Below are 19,509 nucleotides of genomic sequence, written 5' to 3'. Positions count from 1 at the left end.
ATATTTATGTTCTTTGTACATATCCCACTTATGTAATTTTCTTCAGTTTGATGATTGTTTAATGCAGTCCTAATTTGCAGGTTCATCAATTGTTGAGTTCTTTGATTTCAAACACTATAAATTTATTGTATTGAAAACATAGATTTTTTTCTGAAACCGTATCGAAAACATACATACATAAATAAATGACAATAATTATTTATAACAAAAATGACAATAATTATTTTCTTTTAAATAATGTCAATTATTATTTATTTATTTTCACTTTCTACAATGCGCATTTATTTAATTATTACGTATATATAGCATGTTATTGCAACTAGTTTTAAATAATTAAAAATTTCTTTCACAAGGCCGAGGGGGCAAATTATTGTATAGACTACAGTCCAAAACAATGTCGTTTTAATGTTAAAAAATTCATTGTTTTGCACGCGTGTTAGAATAATGAATATTTTGGGTTAAGATAATGTATTTTATGAGTTAGAATAATATACTTTATATGTGTTAAAATAATGAAAATTTTGGAGTAAGATAATGTATTTTATGAGTTAGAATAATGTATTTTATGTGTTAGAATAAAGTATTTTATGTGTTAAAATAATGTATAATGTACTTTATGTGTTATAATAATGAAATTTCTAGGGTAAGATAATGTATCTTATGAGGTAGAATAATATATTTTATGTGTTTTTGGACCATGATCCACACAGTTTTGTGGATCACGGTCCACGCAGTAGTGATTGAGAAAAATGACACTTTTTCCCCATGAGTTATATATATATTTTTTTTATCAGATAAGAGGGGGATACCCAAGAAACAGAGAGAAACCCGACAACACCATCAGGCCCCAAAGGGAGCTCTTCTGGATGACAAAGCTCCCAATCTATCTAATTGGACCAACTCCGAGATAGCTAACGATGGGGAGTCCAGAAACTGAAGCCCGTGGTGCGAAACTGCGTCAGCCGCTAACCGGTCTGCAACTTTGTTCTGTACCCTGTAAACATGTTTAACCAAGATCTCACTGAAGCTCCGGGCCTCCGTTAGGCACCTCATCACGATGTTACATTTTTGTTTTCTCCCACTTGACGCCTCGTTAAGGCTCTCCACAATGGACTTGGAGTCGCTCTCAACAATGAGTCTTGAGACTCCATAGTTCTTGGCCATGCAGAGGCCTTGAAAAACTGCCCAGGCCTCTGCTTCATCTACAGAGCATCGTCCAATGTTGTATGTAAAACCCTTACACCATTCCCCATGACTGTCGCGTAGGATTCCGCCACATCCCGCCAACCCCCCTCCTTTACAGGAGCCGTCAGTGTTCAGCTTTAGGTAGCCCCGGGGCGGCTTCGTCCACGCCACCTTAGTACCAGCACTCTCGGCTTGCTTAGCGTTCGGTTTCCATCGGTTCCCGAAAGCGCCTGCAATCTCGGCATCATAGATTCTAAGCCAATGCAGCTTTTGATCAATCGACTTGGTCGTGTTGTTGAAGACCTCGTCGTTTCTCCACCTCCACAGCCACCATAGCCTCGCTCCGAAACGCTCTGGCCAGCCTTCATCGAAGCCTTGTCTTGCGTCACCGCGAAGATTAGCCACAAGCTAGTCAGACCAGCTCAAGTTGCACATCACTGTCCATGTTCGACGATGGATCGCTTCTTTCCAGATTTCTTGCACTGCCGGGCAGGATCGAAAAAGATGATCAAGATCCTCCCTCTGACCTGCACAACGAAAACAAGAATCGTTAGATGTGATCTTCCTCCTTGTCCTCTCAAAATTTGTTAGCAGCTTTCCGTTTTTGACAAGCCACAAAAACATGCATATTTTCGCTGGAAGTTTAAGCTTCCAGATTCCAGTCCAGTCCTCCTCCGTTCTGCGTTCATCCTCTTGCGTGAGCATTCGGTACGCTGAGCTTATCGAAAAAGACCCGTCCTTGGCGAATCCCCATCCAATGCTATCACTTCTATCTGTATCAGAGAGCACAAAACCCGCAAGCCTTTGCTGCGTTTCAAGCGGCAAGGTATGTTCCAACTTTTCCCAATTCACCCATGATCTTTGATCCAGTAGTCTGCCACGGGAGCGTAGAGATCAGGGAGGCTAAGGGGAACTAGCAATTGGTCATAGAGGGGCGTAGGAGTGAGCCATGTGTCCATCCAAAATTTCGTGGATGCTCCATTATGAACGACATGCGTAATACCCTTCTCCAGTTGCTCTTTCGCCGCACAAATGCCCCGCCAAACATTTGAAGTGCTTCGCCTACTGCTAGCCTCGAACTGGTTCCCGTACTTTGTCAGAAGAGTCCGGGCCCACAGGTGCTTATAGTCCGTTCTGAGTCTCCACCCCAGCTTCATCATACAAGCCGTATTCATGTCGTGAAGGCGTCGAATTCCCAGCCCTCCATTCGTTTTACTTGTTGTGACAAGGTCCCAATTGGCAAGGTGCATCTTATTTCCCTCCGTAGGTCCTCTGTTACCCCAAATGAACTGTCTGATTCTTTTCTCAATTTCAGCACAAACACCTTTCGGGAGCGCCGTGGTCTGCATGGTGTAGACGGGGATGGCATTGAGCACAGATTTGGCAAGCACCACGCGCCCCGCTAAAGACAGGGTCTTCGACTTACATCTTTCCAGTCTCGCGGACACTCGTTCGAGGAGGCTGGAGAAAGTATTGCAGGTCACCCGCCCGTGGAAAGTGGGCACTCCAAGGTACCTGCCCAAATCGTTAGTTTTGCTGACTCCTAGACGGCTTGCAATCAAATCGGCGAGGCCCGGCTGCGTGTTTTTGGAGAAAAACACCTGTGATTTGGCCAGACTCAATTTTTGGCCTGACGCGAGACAGAACCTCTCTAGACACTTGTGGACAACCTCAACCTCATCAATCGTTGCCTCTGTGAAAAGGACTATATCATTCGCAAAACAGAGGTGGGATATCGTGGGCCCTTCAACCGCTAACTGAACGCCTTTCCAGACGCCTTTCTCAACTTCCTTAACTATTAACTGACTCAGGCGTTCCATACAAAGGACGAAAATAGCCGGAGACATTGCGTCCCACTGACGGATGCCCCGCTCAGGCCTGAACGGCTCTAGCCGCTCCCCGTTCCAAATGATGGACAGCTTTGGTGTACGAATACATTCCATAATAATGGCCCTCCATCCTGTATTAAAGCCAGCTTTGTCTAAAGTATCCTGGATAAAGTCCCAGGACAAACAGTCATAAGCCTTTTCAAGGTCAAGTTTAATCGCCATATACCCTTTCTTCCCCCGTTTCTCGCGCATGGAGTGCATAACCTCTTGATAGATGATGACATTATCCGATATCTGCCTTCCTGGCACAAAGGAGCTCTGAAACGGGCCCACCAACTTGGGTAAGACATCTTTCAATCTATTAGTGATAGTCTTAGTTATCAATTTGTAGCTGACGTTGCAAAGGCTGATGGGCCGGAATTGTTTCACTGTTTCCGGGGTGTTGACCTTTGGGATAAGGGCAACCAGCGTGTCGTTAATGCCATTCGATAAGTGACCCGTGTTGATTGCATCCCTGACCATATTAAACAAGTTGTCCCCAGTTTCGTCCCACATATGTTGATAAAAACCTGCATGTAGGCCGTCCGGGCCAGGTGCCTTGAAGGGCTGCATATCTTTAAGGGCATTATGCACCTCATCTTTAGTGATGATCCTGTTGAATATGTCCCACTTTCGGTTGCGCAAGCGTGGGAAATCTGCCTCTATTTGACCTCCCCCATCATTCTCTGGTTCCTCTCAGAAGAGGTGAATGTAGTACTGCTTCACATGCTCGCGGAGGCCGTTATCCTCTGTGAGCCACTCGCCATTCTCATTACGCAAACCTGAAATCGAGTTGCGAGCTTGTTTGATCTTGGTGGTCGCATGGTAATAAGCCATGTTTCTGTCCCCAGACACTATCCAGTCTTCGCGGGAACGCTGAAACCAGTGTAGCTCCTCCTGGTGGAGAGTATCCTCCAACTCTATTTACAGCTTCTTATCAAGCTTTCCCAGTCCTCCATGGAAACCATTTGCCATGCACTTTTGCACCCCTGCTAGCCTTGCCATAAGAATCCGCTTGCGAGTATGAATATTTCCAAAGACTAACTTGTTCCACGTATTAAGGCCTTCGGCCAACGAATTGATATTGGTCCCATGACTTTGGTCTTCTTTCCATAGTTGCTGGCCACCATTTTGAAGTCCGGGTGTGTGAGCCAAGCCGCCTGAAAAAGAAAAGGAGAAATATTAGAGCGCTTACGCCCCCCTTATTCTGAAAGAGGATCGGCGAGTGATCCGAAGAGATGCGCGGTAGGTGAATGACCACCACATCTGGGAACCGTAACTTCCAATCAACATTGCAAGGGCCCGGTCAAGCCGCGCTCCTTTAATAGGATCCACCGAACCGTCTTTGACCCAGGTCAGTTTAGGGCCAAAGAAACCAAGGTCGAGCAGTCATTCACTTTGGATCCAGTGTGTAAAATCCGCGCTCCGTTGGGTTGAGAACGAGTTGTAATTGCTCGTCTCTTCACGGCTTACCACCGAGTTGAAATCCCCCGCTACCACCCATGGCCCCGTGATCCCTCTACTCGATTGAGTGAGATCATGCCAAAGGCGGCGCCGGAGGTGGTGGGTGGGGCTAGCGTAGACAGGTGGAAAAACCATGGATCCTGGTTTACCTGAGACACCTGCAGAAGAACAAATTGTGGATGAGTATACAAAACGGAGATATATACCGGGTCCTTCCAGAAGACCCAAATACCGCCGCTGAAACCAACGGCTTCAACTCGGATCCAGTCCGAGAAACCTAGATTAGAGCAGATGTAATTAGCTTGAGCTCCTGAAACCTTTGGCTCAAATAAGCCTAGGATAGATGGCTTATAGGCCCGGAGAAAGTGCTTAAGTGCGCGGTGGAACCTTTTGCCACCCGCACCTTGACAGTTCCATAGGAGACAATCCATAAAAACCAACAAGAAAGAAGAGGGACAACAAACACTAACAAAAACCAGAAAAACAACACAGAAAACGGGCACGGCCATTTATTGGCTCGCCCGCTCAACCGCCCCAACTCCAAGCTCTGGAATTCGATCAAGCTCCATCACCACGTCTCCTTCATCATCTCTCTGCTCCGGTGGGTCTGAGTGGTGCTCGGTGGAAACCTGCCAAACTGGCGAAGGGATTTCGCCTGCAGCTTCTCCCACGAACACCCTCGTTGAGCTAATTCGCAGCCCTCGCCTGCAGCTTCTCCCGTGAGTTATATACTTATAGCACTTTTTTTTTCCTGAATTATTTAAGTGATTTTTTTCCACCTGATATGTTAAATGGACATATTTACCCTTAAAATAAATATTTCATTTATTTTTCTCCTCCAACAAATAATATAATATAATATATAAAAAAATAATAATAACTCAAGTAGCGCACATTGTTAGTGAACCTTAGCCTGATACATAATCATATATTCTCATTCTAAGCTACTTATATATTTCCTATAAGAATAAGATAGCTAGGCTTGTGTGTATGTGTAAAAATGAAATCCATAGTATTCTCCTATTAAAAAGTTTATACGAGTTAAATGGTTAATTTTGAAAAGAATATCACTTAACTTATAAATCAACGAGTTAATAGTCAATTTTGGAGAAAAAAAAAATAATGAAATACAGAAGTGTGAACTAAAAAAAAAAAAAAAAAAAAAAAAAAAAAAAAAAAAACTTTATTGTTCATGTTGGAAATTTTTTACAACAATTTGAAAATAAATAATTTCCAGAAAATTAATTTCAATCTCAATACCAATAGAAATTCAAGGCATATGATATTCGGTGTTTTTCCTTAAAACTGATTTGCTTCCTCCTAGGGTACTAAGAACGTTAAAACGTCGATTTTCACGATACAATAAATTATAAAAATATATTCAAGCAATCAAATAGGAGTTTAGTAAAATCTAAGGAACATTGGAATTTAGTAAAATCTAAGGAACATGGGAGTTTAGTAAAATCTAAGGAACATGGGAGTTTAGTAATTTTGAGCATATAACCATTAATGTGAATCTAACTATGAGCTTAGACTTTTAGTTGGGATGAAGCACATGCTTCAATTTGGTATCAGACTTAGACCAAAGGCCATGAATTCGAATCTCTACGCCACCTGATAAGCGACTGAAATGCTTTAATTAGTAAAATCATAAGATTAAATATAATCAGACTAAAATATTGATGAAAATATTATAATAACTGTGAAAATGAAATTATCTGATACTATACTCATGGTTTTAGTCGATTATTAAAAAAAACTAATAATCTAAAAATAAAAATTAAATTTATGTAGGTACTCTAGAATTGTTGCCTAGCTCATATGTTCCAGTAGGTAGTAAGTAGCCAAAAACAACAAAAGTTTAATATAAAACCTAATCACCTCACAAAGGTACGACTGTAACCCTCTATGTATAAAATTATGAGCAAGTCTAGAGACAATTTTATTGATTCTTATTTTTGAGATAGGTCAGGTCATAATAGAAATATAATACTTATATAGAAAATGTAATATTAAATAGGAATAAATTTTTATTATATATAAGAGAAAATACAACACTTTTGAAGAAAAAATGTAATACTTTCAAATCAAAATGTAATATTTAGAGTTGAATAGTTTTTTATGAAAAAAAATGTAATACTAATCATAGATATTATTGTTTAATTGTTACTTATGATAGAAAGTGCAATACTTGTAAGAAAAATGTGATACTTTTGATAAAAAATGTAATACTTTTAAATTAAAATGTAATAGAAAAAATAGTGATTTTAGTCTATTAATTATATAGACATAGTCCATTAATTATAACCATATACATATTTTCCCTTTAATTAGCAACCCACGCACGTATTCAATAAAGTTAGTCAAAAGTATGCTGTTGTTGTTTTCCAATTTCGATGTCCTTTTGTGTGTAAATATATTATATATTACTTAGTGTCTTCACCCACATTTGTTGTGTAAATATATTAGTTGATACCAACCAACAACGTTCGTTGTTTTTGATTATTTATTTATTCATTCAATTTGGTTACTGGGAAAAGAAATCAAAACAAAAACGACACTCAAACAAAACCAGCAAAGAACATCCGCACTTGATACATGCATGATTATGGTCATGTTGGGAAGATTATGGTCATTGGTAACATAATTAATTTATCGGTCAATTTTGATTAATTTAATTAGTATTAGTTGTTTGACTTACACTACAAGAAAAATGTACATAGACAACGGTTAATAACCGTTGTCGTAGGGGTATAATTTCTGTTGTTGAAGCCGGTGTTGTTGTAAGTCCCGCGCATAGACAACGGTTTTTTAACCGTTGTCTTTTCTAGAAACAACAACGGTTTTTTAACCGTTGTCTATTAAGTGTTGTAGAAGCCGGTGTTGTTGTAAGTCACGCACATAGACAACGGTTAATAACCGTTGTCTTTTCTAGAAACAACAACGGTTTTTTAACCGTTGTCTATTAAGTGTTGTCGAAGTCGGTGTTGTTGTATGTCACGCACATAGACAACGGTTAATAACCGTTGTCTTTTCTAGAAACAACAACGGTTTTTTAACCGTTGTCTATTAAGTGTTGTTGAAGATGGTGTTGTTGTAAGTCACGCACATAGACAACGGTTAATAACCGTTGTCTTTTCTAGAAACGACAACGGTTTTTTAACTGTTGTCTATTAAGTGTTGTTGAAACCGGTGTTGTTAAAAGTCACGCACATAGACAACGGTTAATAACCGTTGTCTTTTCTAGAAACGACAACGGTTTTTTAACCGTTGTCTATTAAGTGTTGTTGAAACCGGTGTTGTTAAAAGTCACGAACATAGACAACGGTTTTAAACCGTTGTCGTTTCTTCCAAAGACAACGATTTTTGACCCGTTGTCAATTCAATGTTGTTGAAACCGGTGTTGTTAAAAGTGATGCACATAGACAACGGTTTTTAACTGTTGTCTTTTGTAGAAAAGACAAAAGTTTCAAACTGTTGTCTTTTGTAAAAAAGATAACAGTTTCAAACTGTTGTCTATTGTAAAATAGACAACTTTTAACCGTTGTCTCAACCCGTTTTTAACCTGCTTAAATTTTAATCATATAAAAAAAAAACAATTTATCCATTCACCATGGCCAAGTGTAGTTACATTGCACAAGCTAAACAAGGTTCATAATAACAAGTCTAAATACTGAGCATGACCAATTATAATCAAATCATCATCCAAGTCATAATACTACAAAAAACAATTCTGATCCACAAACCAAGTCTAAATGATCACAACGTCAAATCATACCTACTCTATATAACATGATGATAGAATATCGGCCCATTCTGAACGCACCAGATCAATAACCGCTTTGTCATAATCAACTTGTTAGAACTACATGTATTGATATCCGGGTGATAATATCCATACACAACTCCTGGAGCACAAGGAGAACAGTTAACAAGAATTGATATCCGGGTGATAATATCCATATGAGTAGTTGATGAGCTGGCTTGTTTAGATGACAATCTGACTATAATAGGAACTGTGGCTAACGCAAGACCTAGCAATTTTGATTCCATACAAATCACAAAGATGCAAGCTAAAGATGTTGTGCCTCCTAAGTGATAAAATGAGTTTCTATACAAATGAGGCAGTAAAGGTGCAAAGCCAGAAGATAGATTGATAAGAAAGCAAAAACTGAATAACACAACTTACTTGTGTTGTCCTTTGTAACAAGAGACTTGTCATGGAGGTTTCCTTCTCCATTTTGAACTTAAGCTTGTATTTAAAGCACAATAGTGAATGTTTTTGTAAAGTTTTAATACAAGAGTTACAAGAGTTTGCAAAGAATAATTACATAAGTTAGAAATTTAACTTTTAATACAAGAGTTTGCAAAGTTCACTAGTATTTATACCTTAAAGCTTCCCCCTTTTCACTAGCTACTTACTCCTCTTGGCATTCAAGCACAATAGTGAATGTTTTTCTGTCCTGGCATAATACCCGAGTTATCAGAATTCATGTGTGCTTATATATATATGTATATATATATATATATATATATATATATATATATATATATATATATATATATATATATATATATATATATATATAAACATATAACTAGTAATTGCTAAGACTAGAGATGACATTGGTAATAAATGCAAAGCATGTTAACAATCAAGTGAATCAACAACATTAAAAACATATGGATAATAAAACTCTCCTTACATGTTTTTGAAGTTTCTTCAGCTTGGTATTGAGTTCTTCTAACACCTTGGTATGTCTGTCATCTTCTCTTAACTGAAAGGACCCTGATAAATAAGTACACTCTCTTCTTACCTGTAAGATCATGAATAGAATTTTCACATCAAGCTTGGGCATGAGAGCTTGTCACAGTTTTAGACTAAGTATTGCTCACAAAACTTTCCACTTTGGACTGTCCCAATAAGATTGATATCTAGTAAACATTTGTTTGTCGCAATAACTTGAGCCAAACAAACACTAAATGATCCACTTTTAGTGAACTTAATTAATTAAATATTTTTTGTTCAATCATCTCAAAGGGTAATTTATGCATTTATGCATATAACATAATACTCAAAATTTTAAAATTTACAAGTTTCTCCCCATGGAGTGAAATGGCAAAACCCGAGGCTGAAAAGTAGTAATTCAAGTTGAAGTGGTTTAAAAAACTAAATATAAAAATACCTCATTCTCAAGCTGGAGACAAGCAATTTTTTTCTGTCAGCTGTGAGTGCTTTACAGAGTATTTTACAGTGGGTTCCAAATATGTGTAGCTAATCAAAAGATGGTAGCATAAGCCACCAATCAATAACCACGCAGATCCTAGATTTCGCATAAAATCTACAATATAGAGAGCAAATAAAAGAAAGAACATTAGTTCTAATGAAATGAAGCACCAACCATGACCACTAAAAAGAACGTATTATCAATTGAAGATTTTAAATTAAGCCTGACCAAAAAAAATGTATTTACCACTTGATGAACAAGGGAGATAAAGGAAACGCAGCAATGGCTTAATTAAGGGACTGATCAATTTTTTAAAATGTTCATGTTTCGAGGACTTAAGGAGGGAAATCATGACCGTCACATCATTTTCCTGAAACATAGAAGAAGCATGTTGGAGTTATAAGTGGATAATTGCTAAGGATATTGTGGTTATAAATCAAGAGTTTGATAAATAAGTTTATGTTTTTCACTAGAATAACAATAGTCAAAATCACAATATTGCCGTTAACATAGAATTCTATAAGAATGGATACCGACATACCGTAATCATCTTCCATGAATTACAAGGAAAGAGATACTTGATTTCACTGTACTTGTCATCTTCAAATGAACTTTGGTGAGCACTTACAATCTAGAATCACAGGGAACAGGAATTAAGATGTCATTATAATAGTTACAAAGAGAGAAAGGTGGTATTCAGTCCAACTGAAGGGAGAAAAACCTGTTGGAAAAGGAACCGAGCAGTAGATAAAAGGAATTCAGTTATGCAAACATCCATAGAACCATGCCAAAGGTGGTGTGAAGAAGCTCTATCTACTAATTAGTTCGAGTATTGACACAATATCAACATATTTATCAATGAATTTACACATTTTTAGCATTCCATATGTTTAATTCACCAGGTTACAGAAATACAAAACAGATACATACAACTGCATACCTTTCTCCCAGCAATTTTGCAAACACACAGCTGTAATTTACTAATTTATTAAAATTTTTGTAAGTGTTTGGCCAACTCTATCCTGATTGGTTCAAGATTCTGGATAATCCATCATTTTCACCATGTTCCCAAACACATAATCTTAGCTTAACCAGCCTTACCATCGAATTACAGAGGTAAAAAACTAAAATCACTAAATGATTTTATTTGAAAGAATATGCATAAATTCACAAAATCCACCAAAAGTTACTTTAAAAAATTTTACAAGAGCAACAAAAGCAAAAAAAGATGATAGTTTTAAGCTTACTTCGTCGATTGTGAGTGGCAGGGTGGAGTGATGAAGAAATATGGGCACAAACCGGCCGATTTCCAACTCCGCCGCCACCTCCTCTATCCCTCCGTCGCTAGTTCCGTTGTAGATATAATAAAAGGAGTAGATGTGAGCGTACTCCCACAACAGCAGCAGATATGAGCGTAGACTCCCACAACAACAATATATCTGAGCATGAAACTTTGAACTGAGAAATAAAAATAGAGAGAAACCTCTGACCGAATCCATTCCAGCAAACAATCTCTCACCGCTGATTGTCCACTCTTGAGCTCCGGCCGAAACATCATCGGCTTTGCTATAGAAACCGACGTTTATGGCGCTGCTTCCGCCTAGAACGTGACCGCGTGCTTTGGGGACTCCATCCTCAGAGATTAAAGGCTGAGCAAGAAATTAAAGATCTGAGATTTTGTTTAAATGAGAGTAGAAGGTTTTTGGGTGAGATTAGAGAAGAATCAAGAGAGATGCTAAGGGAAGACTGAGCCGCAGAAAGGAGAGGGCGAAAATGGATAATATTTGGATGAATTTCATAGCTTATTACATTACAAGAGAAAAGCTAACCTTCAATTTTTCAAAACCAAGTTTACTGACTTATTCACGGCTGTAGAGGAGGGAGGCGGCGATGGCGGCAGAGGTTGGCGGCAGCAACGGCGTCGGAGGTTGGAGGCGACGAGAGGACACTCTCGGTAGAAAGCACTGACTAAGGAGATGGAAAAGTTGCAATGGAGTGTTAGGGAGAAATTGTTTGGGAGGGAATTTTTTCCGCTAATTGTAGGCGTGTGAATTTCTTTTTTTTTTTTTTTGTTTGGGAGGGAAACAAAAAAAAAAAGTTAAAAAGAATGAAGATATATATATATATATATATATATATATATATATATATATATATATATATATATATATGAAGAAGAAGAAGATATATATTTTTATACCTACTATCTACTATACTAATAAGAGCCTAAAAAAGTTAGGTCTATAACAAATATCAAAAATGTTATAGATATAATCTATTGTTTTTTATACTTGATATTTTTTTTATTTTTTTTTTTGAATTCATAGATTGGTCTTAATTGTAATATAATTGAAAATAAAACTTTAATGAATTGACTTTGAAATTTTGGTGAATAATTTTATATTTAAATATGAACGAAAATATAATTATTAAATTAACTTTTGAATTATATTCTTTCTTTGTTAAATTTTTATGCAATATATTTGGACAAAAAATTTTAATTACATTTTTATTCTTGTTAACACTCAGGATATAATAGCTAAAACATAAGGTGTAACAATTTAGTATATAAGAGTTAGTGTGGTTTGGTGGATTTAATTTTGTTTGTTATGTTAAAGGTCTTGGGTTTTATCCTTTGTGGTGGCATCCTTAATCTATTTTATACAATCATTGTCTTGGTTCTTAAAGACAACACATAAGCAATTTGGTTATATCATAGATGTTGCACTTGAGTATATAAGTGTTGGTGTGGCTTGGTGGGTTTAGTTTAGTTTATTATGTTAGAGGTCTTGAGTTCTTTTCTTCCTAGGGGATCCTTCAACTATTTTCTAAAATTGTTGTTTTGGTTTTCACAAACAACACAGAAGCAACCCAGTTATATACCAAATGTTGCACATTTAATCATAAGAGTTTGTGTTACTTAGTTGGTTAGACCTTATTTGTTAATTTTGAGGTCAAAGGTTCGACTCTTGTTATTAACATCCTTGTTTTTATTTTAATTTATACAACTGTTAAATAACGATGCGCAAAGACAACGGTTTTTATAACCGTTGTCTTTGTAATGTTGTGTATTCAAATACGCTTAAAGACAACATATCAAAGACAACGGTTAAATAAAACCGTTGTCTTAAACAAATAAAGAACGTGCAACGACAACGGTTATATAAAACCATTGTCGTTGTAGTGTTGTGTATTCAAGTGCTATTAAAGACAACACATAAATGACAACGGTTAAATAAAACCGTTGTCTTTTAAAAAATAATAATGCGCAAAGACAACGGTTTTAAAAAACCGTTGTCTTTGTAGTGTTGTGTATTCTAGTGCGCTTAAAGACAACACACCAATGACAACGGTTAAATAAAACCGTTGTCTTTTTTAAAAAAAGAGCGCACAAAGACAACGGTTTTAAATAACCGTTGTCTTTCTACTGTTGTGTATTCTAATGCGCTTAAAGACAACACACCAATGACAACGGTTAAAAAAACCGTTGTCTTTTTAAAAAAAAAAAAAAAACGCACATAGACAACAGTTTTAAAAAACCGTTGTCGTTGTGGTGTTGTCTTTTCACAAAATGCACAAAGACAACACACTTATAACAACGGTTAAGTAAAAACCGTTGTCTTTGAAAAAAGGGTTGCATCAAAGACAACGGTTTTGGACCAAACTGTTGTCTTTTATACAAAAGACAACACTTTTCTTAAAAACTGTTGTCTTTCTAGTGTTGTCTATGTGCATTTTTCTTGTAGTGTTAGTTAAACAATCAATACGAGTGTTTGATTTATTAGCTTTTTGTAACAATTTATTGTTCTAAAATGTTAAAATTCAACAAGTTGCTCAAAGTAACTTTTTCGATCAACTTTTTGAGAAAATCATTTTCTATGTAATAAGCTATCAGCTAACAGCTAATTTACCAACTATCTTCTACAATTAACTAATATTATCAACTAATCAAACTCATTAACTCAACTAAGTAGCAGTTATTTACCAAACACCCTTATATATTTTCATGGTAAGTTGAGCTGCTTATATTTCATATATATGAGAATAAAATAGACTAGCTTGTTCACATATCATTATACACACTATTTCTCTTCTTTATTGAGTCAAAATCAAGCAACTTTACTTATTTCTTCTTCTTCTTTTTTTTTTTGGGGGTGTGGTGCAAACATGATGCAACTATAACAAAAAGTTTATCTATACGAGTTAAATATATGATGACTAATCCTTGAAAACGATATCATTTAATTAGTTTAAAGATCATTGACTGTACTTTCAAAAGTGTATATATGTGAACTAAAAATCACTGAGGGTGTTTGGTAAATAGGTGTTAGCTGATTGGATTAGTGGATTTGACTAGTTAATAGTATTAGCTGATTGTAGAAAGATGTTTGGTAAATTATTTGTTAGTTGATGGATGATTACATGCAAAATGATTTTCTCAAAAAGCTTATTTAAGCAGCTTTTTGAATTTTAGTGTTTTGAAACAATAAGTTGTTAGAGAAAGCTAATTAATCAAATACTTGTATTCGATGTTTAATCAAATCAAACAGCTAATAATTGTCAAATAAATTAAAATTGATTGATAAGTTAACTATGATATCAAATAGGGCGATTGTGTTTTCTTCTAAATATAAAATTTCATATGTTTCTTTAATTAGCTTATAATGAGTTTAGGTAATTGATTTTGTAGTTACATTAATGATCGATATGAAATTTTTTCTTTATTTTAAGCATTATATATGCATAGAATCTGACATGATATTCTTCACATCAAGAAATGAATATTTTTATTATATGACTAATTAATAATAGCTTAATTAAAAAAGAAACATAAGCAAATAGTATTACAATAAATAAATTTAGTCGGTGGAATTGCGGAAAGATTGTGAGCTTCCCCTCAATTTACTTCGCACGTTATTTATTTTGGGTCAAATATTAGATACCGTCAAAATTAAAAAATAAAATAAGAAAAACATAAACAATAGAATCATACAAGTTAAGGATAATTCAGTTATACTGAATTAATTTATTTTGGCGCTGTTTAATAAAATAGTTAACCGGTCACTCGATGTTGTTTATACTTTCTATAACTATTGCAACTCAAAGAGTCATTATTCCACCACCGGAGTTTGATCCTGTGACTTTTTTTGGATGTCATTTGAGCACAAGGTGTTTGACACTGTTTTTTAATTAAACAACCAATATGAGTGTTTGATCAATTAGCTCTTTAACAACTTATTGCTCCAAAACACTAAAATTCAAAAAGCTGCTCAAAGCAGCTTTTTCGATCCGCTTTCTGAAAAGTCATTTAATTTTATATGTAATAAACTATCAGCTAACAACTAATTTACCAAACATCTTTTTATAATTAACTCAACTAGTCAAAGCCACTAACCCAAACAGCTAACAATTATTTACCAAACACCACTTTTATTTGCATACAATGCAACCAAAAAATAAAAACAAAGACCACTATAAGAAGTTATAGGCTAAACACTAACATTAATAAGATCCACATAAACTTGATGAGAATAGCGGGATCGGAATTCAACAATCAACATGGCCGGTGAAAATCAGGTGGTTATAGTGGGTTGATGGGTTGTTAACTTGTTATTGCATAAAGTTGCATAAATAAAAATTTTAATCACAATCTTTCACCATCTAACATTATAATATATGAAAGGTAGAATAGTACCAAATTTCATTTTAATATAAGAATAACAATTTCAGTAGAGCTTAACGAGGAACTTTAATCTTTGCTCTTAAGTGACAAGATCACAAGAATGTGAATACAATTTGGAGAATGGGTATTATTGGTAACTTAAGACTTTGGAGTTGGTGAAGAATTGTATTTTTTATTTATTGAATATGTATGTGCAGTTTCCAGTTAATGTCCGTTACTTGGTTGACAAGTTTGCAGGAAAATTAAAGTAAATTAAGACTTTAGGATCTGATTCTTGTTTAGTTGAATATCATATTGAATTGGTAAGCAAAGGATCTGATCATTCTGATGTAATGTAGCTATTTAATACAGAAGGAACAACTAAAGTATTAAACTCCATTATTATTAATTGTCAAATGTCAAATGATATGATTGTGACGATATCTCTGTGTGTGATACTGATAGATAGCATTGTCGAATTATTATTCAATAGCCAACACGGTTTATTTAATTAAAGCATTTTGATATTCGAGTTACAATTTTTTATTTTTTTATTTTTTTGTAACAAGGAAAATTCGTAATTATTATCTGATGGTGTATATACACAATGTAAATTGCGTTTTGTAGTTTTTTGTTCACAAAAAACTACAAAGAGGTAAATCAGTCTATATTCAATTCAAACTAAGAAAATCAATTATTAAGGAGGTGTTTGATAAATAATTGTTAGCTGATTGGGTTAATGAGTTTGACTAGTTGATAGCATGCATTAGTTGATTGTAGGAAGATGTTTGATAAATTAGTTGTTAGCTAATTACATGCAAAATGACTTTCTCAAAAAACTTATTGAAAAAGTTGTTTTGAACAGTTTTTTGAATTTTTGTGTTTTGGAGCAATAAATTGTTAACGAAAAAATTATTAATCAAACACTTATATTAGCTATTAAACCAATGCAAGTTAAACAGTTAATAGTTATCGAATAAGTTATAAAATTAAGTAATAAGCTAACTATGTTACTAAAAATGGTCTAAACCAATCGTCCCACTAATTTGATTGGGTTGTCAAATTTTTTCTCATTATTGTAGGCAGAATCATATTTTAAAAAATAAATAAAAAATAAATAAAAAGAAGGTTGCAAGAAGCTGCTATGAAATGGCAAACAACATGGGACGAGATTTCTCGTGCTCCATGCTAATTTCAACTTTTAATGTTATGTCAAACATTGACTTGAAATTAAATTTAAAATAGATTTAATTTTCCACCACCCAAAAGTATGAGTTAACACGAAAATTGTATGTGGCTCTCTTGACTATCTACAACTTCATGGTTACATTAAAATTAAATTATATGTTGAATTCGGACATTAGGGTAGTCCTTATCCTCCTATTTCTTTTTCCCTTTTTTACTATATGAAAAGAAAATATTACAATATTTGTCATCTTTGATATTTTTATATATTTGAACTTTGTTTACCCGGTTATTATTACTTAAAATTAGTATGTCACCCGTGCAATGTACATATAATTAATAACATAACATATATTTAAATATTATTAAATACAAAGACATTTTGATCATTTCAACTCTCTTTTTATCCCTTGATTGACATACTAACATAACATACCGCTGGTAAATAAATGTAATATTAGTAAATACACACTATGTGTGTTGCTTTAGTTCCTAAAGATAATATATTTCTTAAAAAGGGAAACTTCATAGACAATTAAGGGATAAAAAATACTATTTTGTTGATTATTGAGGGACAAAAGGTGGCGATAGTATAATTGAGTGACAAAAATGATATTTTTTTATAATTCGAGGAAGAAAAATATCATTTATTTTATTAAAATGAGTATTAATATGTTCAAGTGACTAAATAAAAAAGTCCATACCAAGTGACTTGTAGTCCACTGGTATCGGATTGCTCCCCTATGTGGGAGGGTTAGGTTTCGAGCCTCAGTGTAGGCATAGATTGTATGGGTATCCCCTTCCCTTGTAATAAAAAAATAAATAAAAAAGTCCATTTGAGAGAGTAAGTGCTCTAATTAAATATTGTATCAACGTGCACCTAAGACATATCTATATTTATTTTCATTCAATTTTTTTTAAAATAAAAGTATTTTTCTCTTTTTATCTTTTCATACAAATAAAATTAATGCATAAAAAATATTATTAAAAGTTATAATTGGAATCTTTTAATGACACACACATATATATATTTCAATGTTTAAAGAAATCTACATGTACATAAAATCATTATTTTAGGTATATAAATCACTACATTATTGTTGATTCATAAAATCACTATATATACATTCTTCCAAAGGTTGAACCTCAACCCTAAGGGCTCCCTCCCCCACCCCGGCCCGACAGAGTATTTGGGAGGAAGTAACTCTACAATATACATACATAAATATACTACGTACTGTAAGTTAATAAAGTTACAATTGTAGGTACATCAATTCATTACTATAGGTTCATAAAATAACTATTGAAAATTCATCACAAATTATGAAAATGACATTAAAAAAATTATATCAATATAAATGTCATTTAAAATATCTCAAGATGTTTTGAATGAGATTTTTATACAAAAATAAATAGAAAATAATATATTTGAGTGATAATTGATTGATGCTATTTTTATGGACTTCCAATATTATTTTTATGCTTATGAATTTTTATGTACATAGGTCCATGAAGCCATGATGCAACCTAGTACACATATAATTTGCGTATTAGATAACCTAAAAAAAAATACGGACCAATAATTAAATATTATAAGATATTGTCAAATGCCAATCATGTGACTTAGAAATTACGAATGTTATGAATAACGTAGAAGCTGCTAGGAAGTAGGAAATGAGGAACATTTTGTCAATCATATCATTCTCTATATTTTTGAACATGTAGTACGTTTTTTTTTTTTTTTTTTTTTTTTTTTTTTTTTAAATATTATTGACTCTATTACAAGATAGTATTTGTTCTATTCTTTCTCTATCTGCTGCAACTTAAAGAGAGTCAATACCCCACCATCGAAATTCGATCTTGTGACCTTTCCTCCAGGGAGTCACATAAGTGTCATCTGAACACAAGGTGCTTGGCATGTATTACGTTTGTTAATCACTTTGATTAGTGAAATATTATTAAACTGTTTTTGGCACTTCCTTAGCTAACAAGAAACTACAAAGACGACCATGATAAATTAATTAAGGTTTGAATCATTCTCCCACTGATTTACTTCATAATTTCAAAACTAATTTATGCGGTATTAATTAATATACGTGGGATACTTGTAGTCTTGTATCATTAGTTGACTTCATAGTTTTTAAGGTTTTAATTAAGTATGATTTTCTTAATTAAACTTGTATTCTATTACCGAAATGATGCTACATACATTATCCACAGCTTTTGAATCCAAATCACAACTTCACTTCCACCGTACCAGGGACGGAGCTAACAAAAAGTTCAGTGAAGACGAAAAGACATATATACTTGACCCAACATGGTTGGCGTGGTGGTTCAGCACCTCGCCCCTTAAGTATGAGGTTGGGGGTTCGATCATCACCACAAATAATGGGTGAATGAAAATTGATTTTCAAAGTATACTCCTTTAAATTGAAAAAGCTTATAAGTAGCCTTTGTCCCACATTGAAAAAAGATTGAATTTCGCACCACTGTATATAGAAGGGTCTTTTAGAAGGACATTGAATTATATGGTATAGAGGTTCTTTCTTGCGCGCTAGGGTGGTATTTGCGGGCTCTGCTCGGATTTCTACAAGGCATACATTTTGCTCTCAAAATCCGCTCATCTTCCTCAGTTAGATTATGAAATTATGTGCCTATATGACATATATTATTTTTAGGCAATACGACTCCACTGGGGATCTGGTTCCGTAGACCAGCACCTTATCCATTGGGCCATGGAGTCTTGATGTTAAACAAGACCCTTTCAATCGGGAAAAAAAAAAGACTGTCATGATTAACAAATCCTAATTTGTTAATATTGTGTGACTACAATATTTGAAAGGACCTTGTGAATACAAAACAAGGTAATCAATTACATATATGTTAACATTGTGTGTTCGTAGTATACGAATTGTGA

The 19,509-nt window shown here is 34.6% G+C and overlaps 1 protein-coding gene and 1 long non-coding RNA gene across 8 annotated transcripts; both read right to left on the bottom strand.

Annotated features, from left to right (window-relative positions):
- Positions 1-6,928: 6,928 nt before the first annotated feature.
- On the bottom strand, positions 6,929-18,967 carry LOC109191847. The gene is made up of 3 exons (XR_002056002.1): positions 18,905-18,967; positions 13,671-13,676; positions 6,929-6,946 (listed from the first exon to the last, which is right to left on the bottom strand). It is a non-coding gene; the product is annotated as an uncharacterized LOC109191847 (long non-coding RNA).
- LOC109191845 lies at positions 8,189-11,766 on the bottom strand. 7 transcript variants are annotated; one of them, XR_002055998.1, is made up of 9 exons: positions 11,575-11,765; positions 10,993-11,394; positions 10,287-10,376; positions 9,992-10,115; positions 9,704-9,859; positions 9,224-9,334; positions 8,907-8,980; positions 8,707-8,769; positions 8,189-8,551 (listed from the first exon to the last, which is right to left on the bottom strand). XR_002055998.1 is itself a non-coding variant. In XM_019342524.1 (6 exons), the coding sequence occupies exons 2-5, from the start codon at positions 11,242-11,244 to the stop codon at positions 9,711-9,713; spliced, it is 615 nt and encodes a 204-aa protein (XP_019198069.1). In that variant the 5' UTR covers positions 11,245-11,394; positions 11,575-11,764; the 3' UTR covers positions 9,224-9,334; positions 9,704-9,710. The 7 variants fall into 7 exon arrangements, 1 of the variants encoding a protein (XP_019198069.1); XR_002056000.1 differs by having other exon boundaries at positions 8,189-8,425; XR_002055997.1 differs by having other exon boundaries at positions 8,707-8,980; positions 10,993-11,184; positions 11,265-11,394.
- Positions 18,968-19,509: the final 542 nt, after the last annotated feature.

The sequence above is a fragment of the Ipomoea nil genome, unplaced genomic scaffold (genome assembly GCF_001879475.1).
Source record: "Ipomoea nil cultivar Tokyo-kokei standard unplaced genomic scaffold, Asagao_1.1 scaffold1721, whole genome shotgun sequence".
Taxonomy (NCBI): domain Eukaryota; kingdom Viridiplantae; phylum Streptophyta; class Magnoliopsida; order Solanales; family Convolvulaceae; genus Ipomoea; species Ipomoea nil.
This window is presented reverse-complemented; position numbering and strand designations above follow the sequence as displayed.

Excerpts from the sequence above, each read along its gene's own strand:
- LOC109191845 (XM_019342524.1), bottom strand. The coding sequence starts at position 11,244 with ATGGATTCGGTCAGAGGTTTCTCTCTATTTTTATTTCTCAGTTCAAAG. Across the intron at positions 10,116-10,286 it reads ATTCATGGAAGATGATTACG|GAAAATGATGTGACGGTCAT; the intron begins GTATGTCGGTAT and ends TCTATGTTTCAG. Across the intron at positions 9,860-9,991 it reads TCTCCCTTGTTCATCAAGTG|ATTTTATGCGAAATCTAGGA; the intron begins GTAAATACATTT and ends TCTATATTGTAG.